The sequence below is a fragment of the Hyla sarda genome, chromosome 10 (assembly GCF_029499605.1).
Source record: "Hyla sarda isolate aHylSar1 chromosome 10, aHylSar1.hap1, whole genome shotgun sequence".
Classification (NCBI taxonomy): Eukaryota; Metazoa; Chordata; class Amphibia; order Anura; family Hylidae; genus Hyla; species Hyla sarda.
This window is the reverse complement of record NC_079198.1, coordinates 140,012,249-140,036,549: the sequence shown is the minus strand read 5'-3', so window position 1 is coordinate 140,036,549 and position 24,301 is coordinate 140,012,249. Positions and strand designations below refer to the sequence as shown.

Below are 24,301 nucleotides of genomic sequence, written 5' to 3'. Positions count from 1 at the left end.
GCGCCTAAACCCCCCGCAGGCGAACACTACACACCCAGAGACAAGTCGGGACATACACACCCGCGCACTCCCAATATTCCGGCAATGAGAAGCAAATTGTGAACAAGCGGAGATTACACCGAATCACACACTGCGGGGAATGTGTCCTAAAGTGGAACTAATCCCCCGAAATAGGAGGGAGGGGGAGTGATCCCAAATATGACGGTTACGTTTACGAGCCGCCGGCACCACCGGGATAATGTGACGGTGATCTCCAACCTGTTGTGACACTACAACTCCCAGTATACCCAGCAGCCTGACAATGCATATATGCCCTTATTTCAATGTTGATATATACATGCATGCTCGGGAAAGCTGAGCATGCAATTGTATGGGGAAGATCAGGAAAGATAGCTATCAATCTAGGGTGCTTCCAGCTTAGCAAAACTACAACTCCCAGCATGCCTGGACAGCCTGACTGGTGTCTTCCCTCTGCCTCCTATTCCAAATGCATGCATGCTCAGCCAAGATGAGCATGCATGCATCAGAAAACATAGCTATCAGCCAAAAATTCTATAGTGCAGTGCTTTCCAAATAGTGTGCCTCCAGCTGCTGCAAAACTACAACTCCCAGCATTATTATTTCTCCTTATACGGGGCTGTATGAGGGATCATTTTTCGGGCCCCGATCTGTAGTTTTTAACAGGACCATTTTTTGTTCTGATGTGTTTTTTTTTTTTGATCGTTATTTTTTTTTTTTAGCAAATTCGGGACTTGCAATTAGTTCAACTACAACTCCCAGCATGCCCTGATACAGCCTGTGGCTCAGCAGTTGCCCTAAAACGAAAACTACAACTCCCACAATGTTGGACTATATAGTATAGGTCAGTGTTTTCCAACCTGGGGTGCCTCCAGCTGTTGCAAAACTACAAATCCCAGCATGTTGGACTATATAGTAGTACATAGTATAGGTCAGAGTTTCCCAACCAGAGGTGCCTCCAGCTGTTGCAAAACTACAACTCCCAGCATGTTGGACTATATAGTAGTACATAGTATAGGTCAGAGTTTCCCAACCAGGGGTGCCTTCAGCTGTTGCAAAACTACAACTCCCAGCATGTTGGACTATATAGTAGTTTATAGTATAGGTCAGTGTTTCCCTATCCGGGGTGCCTTCAGCTGTTGCAAGACTACAACTCCCAGCATGTTGGACTATATAGTAGTATATAGTATAGGTCAGTGTTTCCCAACCAGGGGCGCCTCCAGCTGTTGCAAAACTACAACTCCCAGCATGTTGGACTATACAGTAGTATATAGTATAGGTCAGTGTTTCCCAACCAGAGGTGCCTCCAGCTGTTGCAAAACTACAACTCCCAGCATGTTGGACTATATATTAGTATATAGTATAGGTCAGTGTTTCCCTACCCGGGGTGCCTCCAGCTGTTGCAAAACTACAACTCCCAGCATGTTGGACTATATAGTAGTATATAGTATAGGTCAGTGTTTCCCTACCTGGGGTGCCTTCAGCTGTTGCAAGACTACAATTCCCAGCATGCCCGAACAGCCGTTGGCTGTCCGGGCATGCTGGGAGTTGTAGTTTTGCAACAGCTGGAGGAGCTCTAGTTGGGAAACACTAGTATAATATATGGTGCAACATTTCGTGAGTTTGAGGATTGATTTGATATAAAAATACCGGCCAGGTGGCGACCCTATTCATAGATTTGCAATATTTAAGATCCAAAAGTCGCCCCTCAGACCCGTCCCCCATAGGAAACCATATAAAAGCGTCCCTGACGTGGCAATCATAAGTGACAACTCTAGAATAAACAATCCTCTCCTGCCAGCACTATAAAGATGGCCGTGCCCTCTGCCACACATTGTCTCCCGGCTCAGTTTCCCTCTAATTGTAAAATCTGAGGTCCTGTAATTACAATCCGCCATCTTTACCCCTGACCCCGCAGAGTTGGCGCCGCGCTGCCATCCGCGGATTCCCTGAACTGAAGAAATAAAAGTTATATAAGAGGCGGAGAAGGAACAGAGAAGAGTCGGGTCCACACCGGGCTGGAAATATTCTGCATTATTCTGAATATATTGCCCCCAATTCTGAATTAGGGGGTCACATTTGAAATCACCTTTAAAAGGCAGAAGCTAAAATCTGTCCCCAAGCAGTAAGGGAAGGAATGCTGGGAGTTGTAGTTCTCACATTATCCTTCACCTGGAGAAGAGGTACATTTTGTCGAAATACCCGGGAAATACAGAGCGGCTTTATGGATTACCGGGGGCGACAATCTGTATAGTAGGGGACAAATGACTACTGGGGGCACCTATTTACATAGTGGGGGACAACTGACTACTGGGGGCAACTATTCACATAGTGGGGGACAACTGACTACTGGGGGCACCTATTTACATAGTGGGGGACAACTGACTACTGGGGGCAACTATTTACATAGTGGGGGTCAATTGTTTACTGAGGGCACCTATATACATAGTGGGGGACAACTGACTACTGGGGGCAACTATTTACATAGTGGGGGACAACTGACTGCTGGGGGCAGCTATTCACATAGTGGGGGTCAATTGTTTACTGGGGGCACCTATATAAATAGTGGGGGACAACTGACTACTGGGGGCAACTATTTACATAGTGGGGGACAATTGTTTACTGGGGGCAACTATTTACATAGTGGGGGTCAATTGTTTACTGGGGGCAACTATATACAGAGTGGGGGACAACTGACTGCTGGGGGCACCTATATAAATAGTGGGGGACAACTGACTACTGGGGGCAACTATTTACATAGTGGGGGTCAACTGACTACTGGGGGCAACTATTTACATAGTGGGGGTCAATTGTTTACTGGAGGCAACTATATAAATAGTGGGGGGGAACTAATTATTGAGTAACCTGTGTACATAGTGGGGGAAACCTGATTACCGGGGACCTATATACACAGTGGGGGGACAACTGATTAATGTGGGCACCTATCTGCATAGTTAGAGACAAATGATTACTGGGGCAGCTATCTGTATAGTGGGGGACAACTTATTACTGGTAACCTATGTACATTGTGGGGGAAACCCAATTACTGGGGCACCAATCTGCAAGTGGGGGATAGTTGAGTACTGGGGTACCTATGTACCACTAGTGGGAGACAACTGATTACTGTGGGACACTATCTACATAGGGGGGCAACTGATTACTAGGGCACCTATCTACATAGGGGGGCAACTGATTACTAGGGGCACCTATCTACATAGGGGGCAACTGATTACTAGGGGCACCTATCTACATAGGGGGGGCAACTGATTACTAGAGGCACCTATCTACATAGGGGGGGCAACTGATTACTAGGGGCACCTATCTACATAGGGGGGGCAACAGATTACTGGGGGCACCTATCTACATAGGGGGGGGATCACTGATTACTAGAGGCACCTATCTACATAGGGGGGGGGGGCAACTGATTACTAGGGGCACCTATCTACATAGGGGGGGGCAACTGATTACTGGGGGCACCTATCTTACATAGGGGGGGGGATAACTGATTACTGGGGGCACCTATGTACAAAGTGGGAGACAACTGATTACTCTGGACACCTATCTACATAGGGGGGCAACTGATTACTAGGGGCACCTATCTACATAGGGGGGCAACTGATTACTAGGGGCACCTATCTACATAGGGGGGGGGCAACTGATTACTGGGGGCACCTATCTACATAGGGGGGGGGGGGTAACTGATTACTGGGGGCACCTATCTGTATAGTAAGGGACAACTGATTACAGGGTCAACTTTCTACCCTACAGGTATTAGGTATGTTGTGGGGCAGTGGCGGTTGCGACCCGGGTGCGGGGGGGTGACGCTCCATAGCCCCCCCCCCCCCCATCTGTGCCCGACCGGCCTCCCATCCGTCAGCACCCCCGCCCCCCCCCCCCCCCCCCCCCCGCGCGCTGTGTGTGCGGTGCGCCCGTCCGTCAGCAACCCCCCTCTTTCTCCTGCGCTGTGCGCCCGTCCATCTCATCGCACCCCCTCACCTTCACCAGCATTGTGCCCGGCCTCCGCTCCCACATAGTGGGGGAAACCTGATTACTGGGGGCACCTATATACACAGTGGGGGACAACTGATTAATGTGGGCACCTATCTGCATAGTTAGAGACAAATGATTACTGGGGCAGCTATCTGTATAGTGGGGGACAACTTATTACTGGGTAACCTATGTACATTGTGGGGGAAACCCAATTACTGGGGGCACCAATCTGCAAAGTGGGGGATAGTTGAGTACTGGGTGGTACCTATGTACATAGTGGGAGACAACTGATTACTGTGGACACCTATCTACATAGGGGGGCAACTGATTACTAGGGGCACCTATCTACATAGGGGGGGGGATAACTGATTACTAGAGGCACCTATCTACATAGGGGGGGGGGGGCAACTGATTACTAGGGGCACCTATCTACATAGGGGGGGCAACTGATTACTGGGGGCACCTATCTACATAGGGGGGGGGGGGATAACTGATTACTGGGGGCACCTATGTACAAAGTGGGAGACAACTGATTACTAGGGGCACCTATCTACATAGGGGGCAACTGATTACTAGGGGCACCTATCTACATAGGGGGGGCAACTGATTACTAGAGGCACCCTATCTACATAGGGGGGGGATAACTGATTACTAGGGGCACCTATCTACATAGGGGGGGGATAACTGATTACTAGAGGCACCTATCTACATAGGGGGGGGCAACTGATTACTAGGGGCACCTATCTACATAGGGGGGGGCAACTGATTACTGGGGGCACCTATCTACATAGGGGGGGGGGGATAACTGATTACTGGGGGCACCTATGTACAAAGTGGGAGACAACTGATTACTCTGGACACCTATCTACATAGGGGGGCAACTGATTACTAGGGGCACCTATCTACATAGGGGGGCAACTGATTACTAGGGGCACCTATCTACATAGGGGGGGGGCAACTGATTACTGGGGGCACCTATCTACATAGAGGGGGGGGGTAACTGATTACTGGGGGCACCTATCTGTATAGTAAGGGACAACTGATTACAGGGTCAACTTTCTACCCTACAGGTATTAGGTATGTTGTGGGGCAGTGGCGTTGCGACCCGGGTGCGGGGGGTGACTGTTACGCCTAGCGCTCCGGGTCCCCGCTCCTCCCCGGAGCGCTCACGGCGTCTTTCTCCCTGCAGCGCCCCGGTCAGTCCCGCTGACCGGGAGCGCTGCACTGTCATGGCCGTTGGGGATGCGATTCGCACAGTGGGACGCGCCCGCTCGCGAATCGCATCCCAGGTCACTTACCCGTCCCGGTCCCCTGCTGTCATGTGCTGGCGCGCGCGGCTCCGCTCTCTAGGGCGCGCGCGCGCCAGCTCTCTGAGACTTAAAGGGCCAGTGCACCAATGATTGGTGCCTGGCCCAATTAGCTTAATTGGCTTCCACCTGCTCCCTGGCTATATCTGATCTCCTCCCTTGCACTCCCTCGCCGGATCTTGTTGCCTTGTGCCAGTGAAAGCGTTTAGTGTGTCCAAAGCCTGTGTTACCTGAACTTCTGCTATCCATCCTGACTACGAACCTTGCCGCCTGCCCCCGACCTTCTGCTACGTCTGACCTTGCCTCTGTCTAGTCCCTTCTGTCCCACGCCTTCTCAGCAGTCAGCGAGGTTGAGCCGTTGCTAGTGGATACGACCTGGTTTGCTACTGCCGCAGCAAGACCATCCCGCTTTGCGGCGGGCTCTGGTGAAAACCAGTAGCCTCTTAGAACCGGTCCACTAGCACGGTCCACGCCAATCCCTCGCTGACACAGCGGATCCACAACCCGTAAGCCGAATCGTGACAGTAGATCCGGCCATGGATTCCGCTGAGGTGCCGCTGCCAAGTCTCGCTGTCCTTACCACGGTGGGTCGCTCAGCAGTCGCAGCAAATTGCCCAACAAGGACAGCAGCTGTCGCAGTTGACCGCCACGTTACAGCAACTTCTGCCTCTGCTACAGCAGCAACCATCTCCTCCGCCAGCTCCTGCACCTCCTCCGCAGCGAGTGGCCGCTCCTAGCCTCCGCTTGTCCCTGCCGGACAAATTTGATGGGGGACTCTAAACTCTGCCGTGGATTTTTGTCTCAATGTTCCCTGCATATGGAGATGTTGTCGGACTTGTTTCCTTCAGAACGGTCTAAGGTGGCGTTCGTAGTGAGCCTTCTTTCAGGAAAGGCCTTGTCTTGGGCCACACCGCTCTGGGACCGCAATGATCCTGCCACAGCCACAGTCCAGGCCTTCTTCGCTGAACTCCGGAGTGTCCTTCGAGGAGCCAGCCCGAGCTTCTTCTGCCGAGACTGACATGTTGAACCTGGTCCAGGGTAATTCTTCAGTGGGCGAGTACGCCATCCAATTTCGTACTCTTGCTTCCGAGTTATCATGGAATAACGAGGCTCTCTGCGCGACCTTTAAAAAAGGCCTATCCAGTCGCATCAAGGATGTGCTGGCCGCACGAGAGATTCCTGCCAACCTGCAAGAACTCATCCATTTAGCTACCTGCATTGACATGCGTTTTTCTGAGCGACACCAAGAGCTCCGCCAGGAAAAAGACTTAGATCTCTGGGCACCTCTCCCACAGTATCCGTTGCAATCTACGCCTGGGCCTCCCGCCGAGGAGGCCATGCAAGTGGATCGGTCTCGTCTGACCCAGGAAGAGAGGAATCGCCGTAGGAAGAAATCTCTGTCTTTACTGTGCCAGTACCGAGCATTTCTTGGTGGATTGCCCTATTCGTCCTCCACGTCTGGGAAACGCACGCACGCACCCAGCTCACGTCGGTTGTGGCGTCTCTTGGTTCCAAGTCTGCTCCTCCACGTCTCACGGTGCCCGTGCGGATTTCTCCTTCAGCCAACTCCTCCCTCTCAGCCGTGGCCTGCTTGGACTCCGGTGCCTCTGGAAATTTTATTTTGGAGTCGTTTGTTAATAAATTCCGCATCCCTGTGACCCGTCTTGTCAAGCCGCTCTACATTTCCGCGGTCAAACGGAGCCAGATTGGACTGCACCGTGCGTTACCGCACAGAACCCCTCCTGATGTCTATTGGACCCCACCTCGAGAGGATTGAGCTCTTCGTTCTCCCCGGCTGTACCTCTGAGGTCCTCCTCGGTCTGCCATGGCTCCGGCTTCATTCCCCCTCCCTTGATTGGACCACCGGGGAGATCAGGAAATGGGGACTCTGCCTGCCACAGGAAGTGCCTCTCCCTCCCTCCCAGTCCCGTCAGGCAAGCCTCTGTGCCTCCCCATGGCCCCCGTCCTGGTGTCACACTGCCCCCGTGCCAGGCCTCGCCCTCTGCCCTCCCTCCCCATTCCCACTCCTGCTGTACTGCCTGCCGTTGAGGAAACCCTCCATTCTTTCCGGTGTCCTCATCCCAGGGGAGGCAGTTACCGGACAAAGAGAAGGGGAGACCTAAGGGGGGGGGTACTGTTACGCCTAGCGCTCCGGGTCCCCGCTCCTCCCCGGACGCGCTCACGGCGTCTTTCTCCCTGCAGCGCCCCGGTCAGTTCCCGCTGACCGGGAGCGCTGCACTGTCATGGCCGTTGGGGATGCGATTCGCACAGCGGGACGCGCCCGCTCGCGAATCGCATCCCAGGTCACTTACCCGTCCGGTCCCCTGCTGTCATGTGCTGGCGCGAGCGGCTCCGCTCTCTAGGGCGCGCGCGCGCAGCTCTCTGAGACTTAAAGGGCCAGTGCACCAATGATTGGTGCCTGGCCCAATTAGCTTAATTGGCTTCCACCTGCTCCCTGGCTATATCTGATCTCCTCCCTTGCACTCCCTCGCCGGATCTTGTTGCCTTGTGCCAGTGAAAGCGTTTAGTGTGTCCAAAGCCTGTGTTACCTGAACTTCTGCTATCCATCCTGACTACGAACCTTGCCGCCTGCCCCCGACCTTCTGCTACGTCTGACCTTGCCTCTGCCTAGTCCTTCTGTCCCACGCCCTTCTCAGCAGTCAGCGAGGTTGAGCCGTTGCTAGTGGATACGACCTGGTTGCTACTGCCGCAGCAAGACCATCCCGCTTTGCGGCGGGCTCTGGTGAAAACCAGTAGCCTCTTAGACCGGTCCACTAGCACGGTCCACGACAATCCCTCGCTGACACAGCGGATCACAACCAGTAAGCCGATCGTGACAGTGACGCTCCATAGCCCCCCCCCCCACCATCTGTGCCCGACCGGCCTCACATCCGTCAGCACCCCCGACCCCCCCACCCCCCCCCCCGCGCGCGCGCTGTGTGTGCGGTGCGCCCGTCCGTCAGCAACCCCCCCTCTTTCTCCTGCACTGTGCGCCCGTCCATCATCGCACCCCCCTCACCTTCACCAGCATTGTGCCCGGCCTCCGCTCCCACGTCTGCGCCGGCCTGACGTCTCACCGCTATGGCCGCGCAGGAGGACGTCAGTTACGTCACTCGCACGGCGCCCGGTGAGAAGGAGCGCTGCGCTGGATGGGTGAGTGTGTCTGTCTCTATCTATGTTTGTGTATGTGACTGTGTGTGTGTATGAGACTCTGTGTATGTGTGACTGTGTGTGTGTGTGTGTGTGTGTGTGTGTGTGTGTGTGTGTGACTGTGTGACTCTGTGTGTGTGTGTGTGTGTGTGACTGTGTGTGTGTGTGTGTGTGTGACTGTGTGACTCTGTGTGTGTGTGTGTGACTGTGTGTGTGTGTGTGTGTGTGTCTGTGAGTGTGTGTCTCTCTGACTGTGTGTGTGTGTGTGGGGGGGGGGGGGGTATAACCAGCAATCTATTGTGGGGAGACTTTGACCCATTGTGGGGAACCTGCAAGGGAACCTGCGGCCTAATGTGGGGAAACTACTACCAAGTGTGGGGATTCTATGCTACCTAATGTGCGGAGTCTATGCTACCTTATGTGGGGAATCTGTGCTACCTAATGTGGGGAAATTGCTACCTAATGTGGGGAATCTGTGCTACCTAATGTGGGGAAATTGCTACCTAATATGGGGTAACTGGTACCTACCTAATGTGGTTGAACTGGTACCAAATGTGGGGAATCTATGCTGCCTAATGTGGGGAATAGATGCTACCTAATGTGGGGAAACTGCGACCTACCTAATGTGGGGGAACTGCTGCCTACCTAATGCTCCCCCCCCCCTGGCAGTAGCACCCTCATCATCCACCAGCAACACCCCCCCCCCCCCCAGCAGCACCTCCATCAGCAGATCCTGATGGTGGATGATGGAGGTGCTCCTGCCAGGAGGATGATCCTGCCGATGGATGATGGGGATGATACTGCCAGGGGGGATGGCTAGTAGCACCCTCATCATCCCCCAGCAACACCCCCCCGAGTAGTAGCACCCCCATCATCCACTAGCAACACCACCAATACCCCCCTCCCGTGGTAATAGCATCAGCTAACGGATGTTGAGGGGTGTTACTGCTGTTGTGGTATTATATTCAGAGGGTGCACTGTATGGCAACGTTATATTCAGAGGGCGCAGTTTGTGGTAGTATTATATTCAGAGGGTGCAGTTTGTTGTAGTATTATATTCAGAGGGCGCAGTTTGTGGTAGTATTATTAGAGATGAGCGAACTTACAGTAAATTCAATTCGTCACAAACTTCTCGGCTCGGCAGTTGATGACTTATCCTGCGTAAATTAGTTCAGCTTTCAGGTGCTCCGGTGGGCTGGAAAAGGTGGATACATTCCTAGGAAAGAGTCTCCTAGGACTGTATCCACCTTTTCCAGCCCACGGGAGCACCTGAAAGCTGAACTAATTTATGCAGGAAAAGTTATCAACTGCCGAGCAGAGAAGTTTGTGACGAGTTGAATTTACTGTAGTTTGCTCATCTCTAAGTATTATATTCAGAGGGCGCAGTGGGTGGTAGTATTATATTCAGAGGGTACAGTATGTGGTGGTATTATATTCAGGGGTACAGTATGTGGCGGATTTATATTCAGGGGTACAGTATGTGGCGGATTTATATTCAGGGGTACAGTATGTGGCGGATTTATATTCAGAGGGTACAGTATGTGGCAGATTTATATTCAGAGGGTACAGTATGTGGCAGATTTATATTCAGAGGGTACAGTATGTGGCAGATTTATATTCAGAGGGTACAGTATGTGGCAGATTTATATTCAGAGGGTACAGTATGTGGCAGATTTATATTCAGAGGGCGCAGTTTGTGGTAGTATTATATTCAGAGGGTACAGTATGTGGTAGTATTATATTCAGTGGGTACAGTGTGTGGCGGTATTATATTCAGGGGTACAGTATGTGGCAGATTTATACTCAGAGGGTACAGTATGTGTTGGTATTATATTCAGAATGTACAGTGTGTGGTAGTATTATATTCAGTGGGTATGGTGTATGGAAGGTTTATAATCAAAGAGTATAGTGTATAGTAGTATTATATTTAGAGGATACAGTGTCTGGCAGGTTTATAATAATAATTGTTTTCATATAGAGGATGAGAATGCGCTGACATAGTGAGGAGACGTCTGGGCGTCACATTCTGCAGAGAGAAGTTTTAGCTGGATCAAGTCCTGGCGGTATGTACCATCTGAATTAGATAAGGAAAGACTATAGAGAAGACGTCACCTGTAGTCACTGATATCATTGTACATTCTCCTCACTATAGAGAAGACGTCACCTGTAATCACTGATATCATTGTGTATTCTCCTCACTATAGAAAAGACGTCACCTGTAGTCACTGATATCATTGTGTATTCTCCTCACTATAGAGAAGATGTCACCTGTGGTCACTGATATCATTGTGTATTCTCTTCACTATAGAGAAGACGTCACCTGTAGTCACTGATATCATTGTGTATTCTCCTCACTATAGAGAAGACGTCACCTGTAGTCACTGATGTCATTGTGTATTCTCCTCACTATAGAGAAGACGTCACCTGTAGTCAGATATCATTGTGTATTCTCCTCACTATAGAGAAGATGTCACCTGTAGTCACTGATATCATTGTGTATTCTCCTCACTATAGAGAAGACGTCACCTGTAGTCAATGATATCATTCTGTATCCTCCTCACTATAGAGAAGACGTCACCTGTAGTCACTGATATCATTGTACATTCTCCTCACTATAGAGAAGACGTCACCTGTAATCACTGATATCATTGTGTATTCTCCTCACTATAGAAAAGACGTCACCTGTAGTCACTGATATCATTGTGTATTCTCCTCACTATAGAGAAGATGTCACCTGTGGTCACTGATATCATTGTGTATTCTCTTCACTATAGAGAAGACGTCACCTGTAGTCACTGATATCATTGTGTATTCTCCTCACTATAGAGAAGACGTCACCTGTAGTCACTGATGTCATTGTGTATTCTCCTCACTATAGAGAAGACGTCACCTGTAGTCAGATATCATTGTGTATTCTCCTCACTATAGAGAAGATGTCACCTGTAGTCACTGATATCATTGTGTATTCTCCTCACTATAGAGAAGACGTCACCTGTAGTCAATGATATCATTCTGTATCCTCCTCACTATAGAGAAGACGTCACCTGTAGTCACTGATATCATTGTACATTCTCCTCACTATAGAGAAGACGTCACCTGTAATCACTGATATCATTGTGTATTCTCCTCACTATAGAAAAGACGTCACCTGTAGTCACTGATATCATTGTGTATTCTCCTCACTATAGAGAAGATGTCACCTGTGGTCACTGATATCATTGTGTATTCTCTTCACTATAGAGAAGACGTCACCTGTAGTCACTGATATCATTGTGTATTCTCCTCACTATAGAGAAGACGTCACCTGTAGTCACTGATGTCATTGTGTATTCTCCTCACTATAGAGAAGACGTCACCTGTAGTCAGATATCATTGTGTATTCTCCTCACTATAGAGAAGATGTCACCTGTAGTCACTGATATCATTGTGTATTCTCCTCACTATAGAGAAGACGTCACCTGTAGTCAATGATATCATTCTGTATCCTCCTCACTATAGAGAAGACGTCACCTGTAGTCACTGATATCATTGTACATTCTCCTCACTATAGAGAAGACGTCACCTGTAGTCACTGATACCATTGTATATTCTCCTCTCTACATCAGAGCTGTAGTCATTTGTCAGTTCTACAGTTATGGTCAGTTAAACTACAACTCCCAGCATTACCTCACCACTGCTCAAAGGGGTACTCTACTGGAAAACATTTTTTTAATCAGCTGGTGCTACAAAGTTAAACAGATTTGTAAATTACTTCTATTTAAAAATCTTAATCCTTCCAGTACTTATTAGCTGCTGTATAAGCGATTCACAGGAAGTTATTTTCCTTTTTAATTTATTTTCTGTCTGACCACAGTGCTCTGTGCTGACACCTCTGTCCATGTCAAGAACTGTCCGTAGTAGGAGCAAATCCCCATAGCAAACCTATCCTGCTCTGGACAGTTCCTGAAATGGACAGAGGTGTCAGCAAATAGCACTGTGGTCAGACTGGAAAGAACTACACAACTTCCTGTGGAGCATACACCAGCTTATAAGTACTGTAAGTATTAAGATTTTAAATAGAAGTAATTAAAAATCTGTTTAACTTTCTGGCACCAGTTGATATAAAAGTAAATGTTTTCCAGTGGAGTACCCCTTTAAGTAATTCTGGGAGCTGTATATTTCAATGGTGAAAACTTCTTTAACACTTTCCCATTCTGTGACAACTGGTATATCTGATTATTATACTGGAATTTCTCACAATGCGCTACAACAGTGGTGTCTGTCACAACAGGCTAAAAACTTACTGGGGGGAGGGGGTAGGCATGGGGGTGACACCATTTTCTACCGCACCGGGTGACACCAACCCTAGCAATGCCACTGTTGTGGGGCAACTATCTATCTACATGCCTATCACATACCTACCCTGATTGGGGGGGGGGGGGGGGCATAATTACTGTTTGGGACACTACAGGAGGGAAAAGGTGAGAATGGCGTTGGAAAAGTGTGGAACCTAAGACGTTTGTCTAACAGATTCTTCAGAGACGAGTTATGGTAGAAAAATCAACATGTCTGGGCCGAATGGAGAAAAAAAAGAGGATGACTACAATCAGAGAAGACGCCCCCTGTGAATCACTGGATGTAACTACACTGTAATTACCCAATACCATAACATTGATCTGTGTATAGTGGTTTCATTCCATAAAAAAATAGAGTTATTTAGGCAGTGGTAATATATGGTCAGGATGTGGCAGTGTGATTAAGTGTCAAAGGAAAATTCAGGCAGCAGAGAGGCTAGAATCAGCCCTGGAGCAAAGAGGCTACAGTTAGCCCTGGAGGCAGAGAGGCTAGAGTCAGCCCTGGGTGCAGAGAGGCTAAAGTCAGCCCTGGGGCAGAGAGGTTAGAGTCAGCCCTGGGGGCCGAGAGGCTAGAGTCAACCCTAGTGGCAGAAAGGCTAGAGTCAGCCCTCGGGGAAGGGAGACTAGAGTCAGCCCTTGGGGCAGTGAGGCTAGAGAGTCAGCCCTTGGGGCAGAGAGGCTAGAGAGTATTCCATGGGGGCAGAGAGGCTAGAGTCAGCCCTGGGTGCAGAGATGCTAAAGTCAGCCCTGGGTGCAGATATGCTAGAGTCAGCCATGGGGGCAGAGAGGCTAGAGTCAGCCCTGGGTGCAGAGAGGCTAGAGTCAGCCCTGGGTGCAGAGAGGCTAGAGTCAGCCCTGGGTGCAGAGAGGCTAGAGTCAGCCCTGGGGGCAGAGAGGCTAGAGTCAGCCCTGGGGGCAGAGAGGCTAGAGTCAGCCCTGGGGGCAGAGAGGCTAGAGTCAGCCCTGGGGGCAGAGAGGCTAAAGTCAGCCCTGGGGGCAGAGAGGGTAGAGTCAGCCCTGGGGGCAGAGAGGCTAGAGTCAGCCCTGGGGACAGATTTATTGGTGTTTCCCCCATAATGGTCTAACATCCCAGACGACATTACGTTACAATAAGGTTCTTACCTTGAGGGGGGAGGTCGAAGCGTATATGTCTATCAAAGTGCATGGTGCTGTGGAACTTGATGTCACATGACTCACACAAATTCAGTGGATTCTTCTGATTCATTTGCTGGCAGTCCGCGTGGTGACATACCTGAGAAGAAGCAAGGAGAAAGTGTTCAGTAAAGGAGACGTCTACAGACGGTGCCGACACAAGCCATGGAGCGGGGATCGGAGCTGAGGAGCGGTGCACTGGAGGAATGTAATTCTGCTCAATCTCCACTGGCATGAACCTTCCATCATTTAATATTTACACAACTTTGTGTTGGCTTCAGGTCCACAGTCTAAGACTCTCACCAATCCTAGGAATGAAGCTATCATGGAGCTGGCCCTGTAGTTTCTTTTCTATTTTTGCAGTATCATCTGTATCATCCGGGACAATGAAAGTCTTTCCCCCTGATGATGCCGTTTATACCGCAAAACATATTGGGGAGACTTTGTTAGTGTTTTTAAAAATCAAGTCTAAACAGTGTTTATGTAGGGTGTAGAGCTGACACTACGACACTCTCTCTGTATAGAGAAGTTTATACATATACACTAAAGTAGTAATAAAATATAAACGTTTTATAGTTGGTGACAATTTAGGGGGTTATACCCCAGGGTTTTGCACCTCCCTGTTATTCTGCCCTTTCCTGCACAGCCGGAAGCCCCCTGAAATGGAGACGGGTCTACAGCACTTTCTGCCAGCCTCGTCGTCGTGTACAGTAACTAAGACCCTCGTCCTGTGCTTTACTATATAAGGCCCAAACACAATTATTCAGTGTGAAATAATACCGCCAGATAGTTGCATAAGTCACAATTCTTAAACTAAGGAATGTAGCTGCCTCCTCAGCGCCTATCATTAGCTTTAGAAGTTAAAGGGGTATTCTAGGCCAAAACTTTTTTTTTTATACATTAACTGGCACCAGAAAGTTAAACAGATTTGTAAATTACTCCTATTAAAAAATCTTAATCCTTCCAATAGTTATTAGCTTCTGAAGTTGAGTTGTTGTTTTCTGTCTAACTGCTCAATGATGACTCACGTCCCAGGAGCTGTGCAGTTCCTATGGGGATATTCTCCCATCATGCACAGCTCCCGGGACGTGACATCATCACTGAGCAGTTAGACAGAAAACTTCACAAGCTAATAACTATTGGAAGGATTAAGATTTTTTAATAGAAGTAATTTACAAATCTGTTTAACTTTCCGGAACCAGTTGATATATATATAAAAAAAGGTTTTGCCTGGAATACCCCTTTAAACTTTTTTTAAACTTTAAATCAACTGGTGGCAAAAAGATAAACAGATTTGTAAATTACTTCTATTAAAAAATCTTAATCTTTCCGGTACTTATTAGCTGCTGAATACTACAGAGGAAATACTTTTCTTTTTGGAACAAAGAGCGCTCTGCCGACATCACGAGCACAGTGCTCTCTGCTGACATCTCTGTCCATTTTAAGAACTGTCCAGAGTAGAAGAAAATCCCCATATGCTGCTCTGGACAGTTCCTAAAATGGACAGAGATGTCAGCAGAGAGCACTGTGCTCGTGATGTCAGCAGAGAGCACTGTGTTCCAAAAAGAAAAGAATTTCCTCTGTAGTATTCAGCAGCTAATAAGTACTGGAAGGATTAAGATTTTTTTAATAGATGTCATTTACAAATCTGTTTCACTTTCTGGCACCAGTTGATTTAAAAAAAAAAAAAGTTTTCCACCGGAGTATCCCTTTAAATTGTAGGATAAGGAGGGCAAACTCCTTTTACCCAGGACATCAGGACCAGTGGCGCCCTCTTCAGTAATACCAGGTGAGGTGCAAGCTGCATATCTTCAAGTTAGAAGATGACCACATTAGGCCGCTTCTGTACCGTACATTACACTAAATCAGTGCTTCCCAACCAGGGTGCCTCCAGCTGTTTCAAAACTACAACTCCCAGCATGCCCGGACAGCCTTTGGCTGTCCGGGCATGCTGGGAGTTGTAGTTTTGCAACAGCTGGAGGAACCCTGGCTGGGAAGCACTGCACTAAATAATGAGAAATAACTTCCCATTCTGAGGATATTAGTCGGCGACCGATATATCCAGAGCGCCGCTGTAATCACAGAGGACAGGACGATGGGAAGATCTTCTCTCTGCAGATTGGTAAAAGGTCAGAAGTGACACCTGAGGAGCCGCACAGTGAAGGCTTTTCATGTTCTCAAAGGTCACAAAGTAAAGGAGATCAATACCGCCATCTGACACACCGAGAGGCCGATCACAACATTTATACATCACTCAGCTCATTGTTTCCACCATGGATAAAATACACAAACTACGCGCAACATCATCACATCGGTATTTTTTATTAATGGCGTAAGACATGAAAGGTTAATGCCGCAAAAACGCATATATATGCATCATATCCCTGTTCTGTACAGTCCTATATAAACATTGTAACCAATAACAGCATTATAGGAGTTATATTCTTGTATATATAGGAGCGGTATTATAGTAGTTATATTCTTGTATATATAGGAGCAGTATTATAGGAGTTATATTCTTGTATATAGGAGCGGTATTATAGTAGTTATATTCTTGTATATAGGAGCAGTATTATAGTAGATATATTCTTGTATATAGGAGCAGTATTATAGTAGTTATATTCTTGTATATAGGAGCAGTATTATAGTAGTTATATTCTTGTATATAGGAGCAGTATTATAGGAGTTATATTCTTGTATATAGGAGCAGTATTATAGTAGTTATATTCTTGTATATAGGGGCAGTATTATAGTAGTTATATTCTTGTATATAGGAGCAGTATTATAGTAGTTATATTCTTGTATATAGGAGCAGTATTATAGTAGTTATATTCTTGTATATAGGAGCAGTATTATAGTAGTTATATTCTTGTATATAGGAGCAGTATTATAGTAGTTATATTCTTGTATATAGGAGCAGTATTATAGTAGTTATATTCTTGTATATAGGAGCAGGATTATAGTAGTTATATTCTTGTATATAGGGGCAGTATTATGGTAGTTATATTCTTGTATATAGAAGCAGTATTATAGTAGTTATATTCTTGTATATAGGAGCAGTATTATAGTAGTTATATTCTTGTATATAGGAGCAGTATTATAGTAGTTATATTCTTGTATATAGGGGCAGTATTATAGTAGTTATATTCTTGTATACAGGAGCAGTATTATAGTAGTTATATTCTTGTATATAGGAGCAGTGTTATAGTAGTTATATTCTTGTATACAGGAGCAGTATTATAGTAGTTATATTCTTGTATATAGGGGCAGTATTATAGTAGTTATATTCTTGTATATAGGAGCAGTATTATAGTAGTTATATTCTTGTATAGAGGAGCAGTATTATAGTAGTTATATTCTTGTTTATAGGAGCAGTATTATAGTAGTTATATTCTTGTATATAGGAGCAGTATTATATTAGTTATATTCTTGTATATAGGAGGCAGTATTATAGTAGTTATATTCTTGTATATAGGAGGCAGTATTATAGTAGTTATATTCTTGTATATAGGAGCAGTATTATAGTAGTTATATTCTTGTATATAGGAGGCAGTATTATAGTAGTTATATTCTTGTATATAGGGGCAGTATTATAGTAGTTATATTCTTGTATATAGGAGGTAGTATTATAGTAGTTATATTCTTGTACATAGGAGCAGTATTATAGTGGTTATATTCTTGTATATAGGAGCAGTATTATAGTAGTTATATTCTTGTATATAGGAGGCAGTATTATAGTAGTTATATTCTTGTATATAGGAGCAGTATTATAGTAGTTATATTCTTGTATATAGGAGGCAGTATTATAGTAGTTATATTCTTGTATATAGGAGCAGTATTATAGTAGTTATATTCTTGTATATAGGAGCAGTATTATAGTAGTTATATTCTTGTATATAGGAGCAGTATTATAGTAGTTATATTCTTGTATATAGGAGCAGTATTATAGTAGTTATATTCTTGTATATAGGAGCAGTATTATAGTAGTTATATTCTTGTATATAGGGGCAGTATTATAGCAGTTATGTTCTTGTACATAACCGCTTTTTACTACCCCTGCATAAGGAATCTTCCCAGTTACATTGCCATGTACTGTGAAGACGCTGCTCCTTCTCTGACAGGCAGAGAGCTCTGTCTATTGGCTGCCCTGAACAGAGGGTTATGACGAGCAGTGATTGCGCCTTTCTGTCCTCCATCGCTCAGCAGGTGGACGTTCACTTTGTTTTACACCTCTAACTCTATGTGGCGCCGTACTGTATATATATATTTCATAACTTTTTGCTAGATTTTTTCTAACAGCATAGAAATGGCAAAGATTATGATATGTAATGGTGCAACAAAGTGACAGAACAGGACGACTGCACATAATACCCCTATACCAGTGGTCTACAACCTGCGGAAATCCAGATGTTACAAAACTACAACTCCCAGCATGCCTGGACAGCCAACGGCTGTCCAGGCATGTTGGGAGTTGTAGTTTTGCAACATCTGGAGGTCTGCAGGTTAAAGACCACTGCCCTATACATTACACATCACATGCGTTGCGTATCCCACATCCGCACCGAGCCGTTTCCGGCAGGAGTATCTTGAGGACATCTTGATCTTTTGCAACAAAAAAGAATATTCCCTGCAAGGTTCCTAAAATACATGTTGCTGAGCCAGGCAGGAATGACGGTCACGCAGGCTCTTCTCTTACTTCGTGTAAATTATAAAGCGCACAAGCTGCGGCGAGGAGCCCTAAATACACAACCCCTCATTACGGACCATGTGCAGCCCGTGTTCTCCAGTAAATGGAAAAACCACCTGTAATTTTACAAAGTGGAAATCTCTGTTCCATATGTTCTAGAAGAAAAAAAAAGGTTCTACTATAGAGAATAACACGACAGATGGGATCACTTACTGAGTGCTCGGGGCGGAACGTCTTATGGGATATCTCTATGATTCTGTCCCTCACACTCACATTAAAACGAATTTTTGCTATTGTACTCCTTATGGTAAATAAAAAATCTTTCTAATGTATTTTTGTTTAAAAAAAATAAAGTTTTCTATGTTTTATTTGTGTTTAAAAAAGCTGCCACTAGGTGTCTCCCTACTTGTCGGGAGCAAATTTCCCTCCATCTCTTGCACAGACTTTGGACTCCTGCTGGCCTGGCTGAAGTCTAAAATCAGGAAATACAGTCTATAGTGCTGAGGGTGTGTGTGTGCAGCCTTAGCCAATCATAGCTCATCTCACACTGAGCTGCTCTGGGCTGTGGGAGGAAGTTCTCCCCTGTATGGCTTCAGATGATGTCACGCCAGCTGGGGAACGCCCCTTCACAGTCTGTGAATCTGACTGAGACTGAGCAGAAAATACAGAGAAATATCAAGGTGGAAAACTAAAAAAATAATAAAATTAAAGGCAGGGGGTGGTTTATCATGATGGGGGCAGTGAACTTAGAGGATTATAACATTTAACAAGATCATGAGAGGTACTCTTTAGCCATTTGTATGGTAGGGCTATGTTCACACAACGAAATGTCAGCGCGGAATTTCACAAAAAGATACCGCAAGGACATTCCTCTGCAGCAGAGTCCCATTGATTTCAATGGCATTCTACTGCACCGTGCACAGGGCGGAATCTCCACGACAGACCTTTCTGATGCAAAAAAAACCCGATTCCGGCATCCGCAGGTAGGCTATGTTCAGACAGCGGAATTCCCTTGCAGTATTCTACAGAAAGAAATTCCACCGGAAATTCCCATCACGCCCAGACAGTAGTTTTGCAAAATCATGCACAGTGGGTCTCCAGATGTTGGGAAAGTACACCTCTCGGCATGCTCGGACAGCCAACGGCTGGGAGTTGTAGTTTTGCAAAATCATAGACAATAGAGCGGTGTTCTCCAAACTGTGGACCTCTAGATTTTGCGAAACTACAACTCCCAGCATCCCCAGACAACTTTTGGCTGTTCGAGCACGCTGGTAGTTGTAGTTTTGCTAAATCCTGGACAATAGAGCAGGGATCTACAAACTGTGGCCCTCCAGATGTTGCCAAACTATAACTCCCAGCATGCCCGGACAGCCAACGGCGTGCCACGTTGCGCAAAATTTCAAGTCCTGTCTTTATTTTTGCGGAATTCCTATTGAAGTCAATGGGGCTCTGAATTTCAGCAGAATTTTGTGTGTCGAGAACACAGAAATCCGCCGCCATTCCGTAGGAATTCCGTTATGAAAGCATTGCTGACCAGAATTTGTGGGTAATATGCAGAGATATCCGTGTGAACATAGCCAAAAGAATATACTTGTCTATTCATTCTCTGCAATCCGCTCCGGAAATACATTATTGCCTATGGAGACGGCGCATCTCCGAGCGGTCCTAATGCCGGAATATTCTGCCGACACCCACTGTCTGCGGAATACAGCGGCCAATTTGTCATTTTTGCAGATTTGAAGAATTTAAGGGGAATTACGGCTGGGTTTTTGTGCGCTCAAAACACAGAATTTAGCCGAAGTTCAGAGCCCCATTGAGTTCAATTGAATTCCACCGCGGAAATTCTGCGGAATCCCCACTGATCCCAATGGGCCTCATTTTACTAAGGGTTTCCGAGTAGATTTTTTGTTGGGTTTTTGTGTTGCACGTGTTGTGCACCAGAACTTGCAACAAATAATCCAAAAACCCTACCAACCCCATTTCCATTCCAAAATTTAGCCGAAATTTACTGCCCATTGACTTTAATGAGAATCCACTGTCCCATTCACAGAGTGGAAATTCAAAGGTCGTGAAACTACAACTCCCAGCATGCCCAGACAGTGTTTTTGCAAAGTCATGGACAATAGAGGAGGGGTCTACAAACTGTGGACCTCCAGATGTTGCAAAACTACAACTTCTAGCATGCCCGGACAGTGTTTTTGCAAAATCATGGAAAATAGAGCAGGGGTCTACAGACTGTGGACCTCCAGATGTTGTGAAACTACAACTCCCAGCATGCCCGGATAGCCAACAGATATCCGGGCATGCTGGGAGTTGTGGTTTTTCATAATCATGGATAATAGAGCAGGGGTCTACAAACTGTGGACCTCCAGATGTTGTGAAACTACAACTCCCAGCAATCCCCGACAGCCAACAGCTATACTGCCATGCTGGGAGTTGTAGTTTTTCATAATCATGGATAATAGAGCAGGGGTCTACAAACTGTGGACCTCCAGATGTTGCAATACTACAACTCCCAGCATGCCCGGACAGCCAACGGCTGTCCAGGCCTGCTGGGAGTTGTAGTTTTACAAAATCATAAACAGTAGAGGAGTGGTCTCCAAACTGTTTACTTTCAGATGTTTCCGCTGGTTGTCTGGGCATGCTGGGAGTTGTAGTTTTACAAAATTATAAACAGTAGAGGAGTGGTCTCCAAACTGTTTACTTTCAGTTGTTTCCGTTGGCTGTCCGGGCATGCTGGGAGTTGTAGTTTTGCAAAATCATAAACAGTAGAGGAGTGGTCTCCAAACTGTTTACTTTCAGATGTTTCCGCTGGTTGTCTGGGCATGCTGGGAGTTGTAGTTTTGCAAAATCATGGACAGTAGAGGAGTGGTCTCCAAACTGTTTACTTTTAGTTGTTGCCGTTGGCTCTCTGGGCATGTTGGGAGTTGTAGTTTTGCTAAATTATGGAAAATAGAGCAAGGGTCTACAAACTGAGGACCTCGAGATGTTGTGAAACTACAACTCCCAGCATGCCCGGATAGCCAACGGCTATACAGGCATGCTGGGAGTTGTAGTTTTTCATAATCATGGATAATAGAACAGGGGGTCTAAAAACTGTGGACCTCCATTTGTTGCAATACTACAACTCTCAGCATGCCCGGACAGCCAACAGCTGTCCAGGCATGCTGGGAGTTGTAGTTTTACAAAATCATAAACAGTAGAGGAGTGGTATCCAAACTGTTTACTTCCAGATGTTTCCGTTGGCTGTCTGGGCATGCTGGGAGTTGTAGTTTTACAAAATCATAAACAGTAGAGGAGTGGTCTCCAAACTGTTTACTTTCAGTTGTTTCCGTTGGCTGTCCGGGCATGCTGGGAGTTGTAGTTTTGCAAAATCTTGAGATCCGCCGTGTGGAGAATTCTTCTATAAAGTATTATTTGTCTCCTCCAGCGATCACGTTCACTGATAACAATATAATAGACAATTCAGCTATAAATATACCACAATATAAAGCAATTAACAATGGATAATGCAGCAAAATCTAAATTTACGCAGCCGGTCCGTTTCTCGTGATATCCTTCTGCACGTGACGGGACATTTTCTCCAGCGCCATAAATAATCCGTATTGTTCCTGGTGCCAGCAATGGCCCGCTACTTCTTGTTCGCTTGAATTACGGTTTCGCAGCTATTGTGTATGGAGATCTAAATTATGGGAGAACTCTGTATTTTTAGCTCTTGGAAAAGAAAATGAGATGGAATCAACTGATAGACTAACAATAGTGATGGGGGCTGTGGAAGTAAAGGGGCGCCCCCCGCCCAGAGAGGTTATCATCGACACTAGTGTTTCCCAACCCGGGTGCCTCGGATCAGGATATATAAAGAAGTTATACACCTCACCTCCAGCTCTATTTATATACTGCAGCTATCTCTATGGGATGACTATATATATATAGTAGTTATACACCTCACCTCTAGCTCTATCTGTATACTGCAGCTATCTCTATGGGATGACTATATATATAGTAGTTATACACCTCACCTCTAGCTCTATCTGTATACTGCAGCTATCTCTATGGGATGAGGATATATAGTAGTTATACAACTATCCTCCAGCTCTATCTGTATACTGCTGCTATATCTTTGTGATCATTATATATATTAGCTATACATCTCCCCTTCAGCTCTATCTGTATACTGCTGCTAAAGGGTCTGTTTAAAACGTCAGCTTTGGGCATGGTTGTGAAGTCATGCCACGCCCCCTCCATTCATGTCGTCACGCCCCCACCCATAGACATGAATGGAGCGGGCGTGGCGTCACGACCACAGCCCGCCCGAAGTCAACATTCTAAACATAATGTTCAGATTGCCGGGGTGCTGGCCAAACCCCCCGCAATCAGACATGTCTCGATGTCTAGGGGCGGTGTACCGCTTTAAAATTTAAAGGGGAATGCTCTTTAGTGGCAGTGCCCTCTATAGTGCCCCCCATAGCAGGAGTCTCATTTATACCACGTTCCCCATAGCCGGTTAATTTGTATACATTGTGCGCCATCCCCGCACGGTGGTTTGATTCACGCTTCAGTCCAGCAGTTTATTTATTCTGAGAGTCCTCATGGCACATAAGAGGTCTATTTAAAGGGCCAGCGCGCCATAACAACGGGCATTGTTTTTCTCCCTACGTTAACGTTATTCAGCCATTTTACAACTTCCCACATGTGAGGATTTTATGGACCTGTTGGAATTCCACATTCACTGACTAACACCAAAACAAGTCAGAAATACCACAGAACAAGCGGCGCAGAGAACACGGCCCGGGGGGACACGCGCCGATCTCACAGATTCAGGTTTTTATGTTTAGACACAAATGTTTATATATATATAATCTGCAGTTACAGTAAAAAGCCTGTATCCATAATGCTTGGATTCTGCTTTAAAGGGATACTCCGCCCCAATATATTTTATCCCCTATCCTAAATATAGGGCATAAGATGTCTGATTGCGGGGGGTCCGGGCCCCCTTCATTTATGTCTATGGCGTGACGTCACGACCACCCGAAGCCGGTGATCTGAACATAAATGTTCAGAATGCTGGGGGGCTGGCTCGGAAATCGTGGGGGTCCCAGTGGCCGGACCCCCTGTGATCAGACATCTAAGGGTGCTTTCACACCACATTTTCAGCCTGCGGCTGGGGGAGGGGAAAACCGTGCGCTCCCGTACCCCAGCCGGACTGGCGCTGAAATCCATTGACTTTAATGAGTCGACCAGAGTCACCGTTTGACTCCGGTCGGCTAATTTTCGATCCGTATCCGGTTTTCCGACCGCACCTAAAACCGTAGTATACTAAGGTTTTAGGTCCGGTAAGAAAACCGGATACGGGGCAGAAATGAGCCGACCGGAGTCAGCTGGCTCATTAAAGTCAATGGATTTCTGCACCGGCCCGGCTGGGGTACGAGAACGCACGGTTTTTCCCTCCCCCAGGATCCGGCAGCCGTAGGCTGAAAATGTGGTGTTAAAGCAGCCCCCCATCCTGTGGATATAGGATAAGATGTTTAGAGGCGGAGTACCCCTTTAAGGCAATTCAGAGCTGGGTCATGGTTGGGGGAGGTTTCTGGCTACAAATTTGGTGGAAACCTTATCCCTGGCCTTAATGTGCATATTAACCTGCCTGGTTTTGTTACATTAACCCT

The 24,301-nt window shown here is 46.7% G+C and overlaps 1 protein-coding gene across 3 annotated transcripts in view; it reads right to left on the bottom strand.

Moving 5' to 3' along the window:
* Positions 1 to 24,301, bottom strand: part of PLEKHG5 (pleckstrin homology and RhoGEF domain containing G5) — a 351,187-nt gene that overhangs the window by 156,743 nt on the left and 170,143 nt on the right. For all 3 annotated transcript variants that reach the window (XM_056544819.1, XM_056544817.1, XM_056544820.1), the window contains one exon: positions 13,922 to 14,051. In XM_056544819.1, the coding sequence (XP_056400794.1) occupies positions 13,922 to 14,051 (130 nt within the window). The remainder of the gene's footprint in view (positions 1 to 13,921; positions 14,052 to 24,301) is intronic.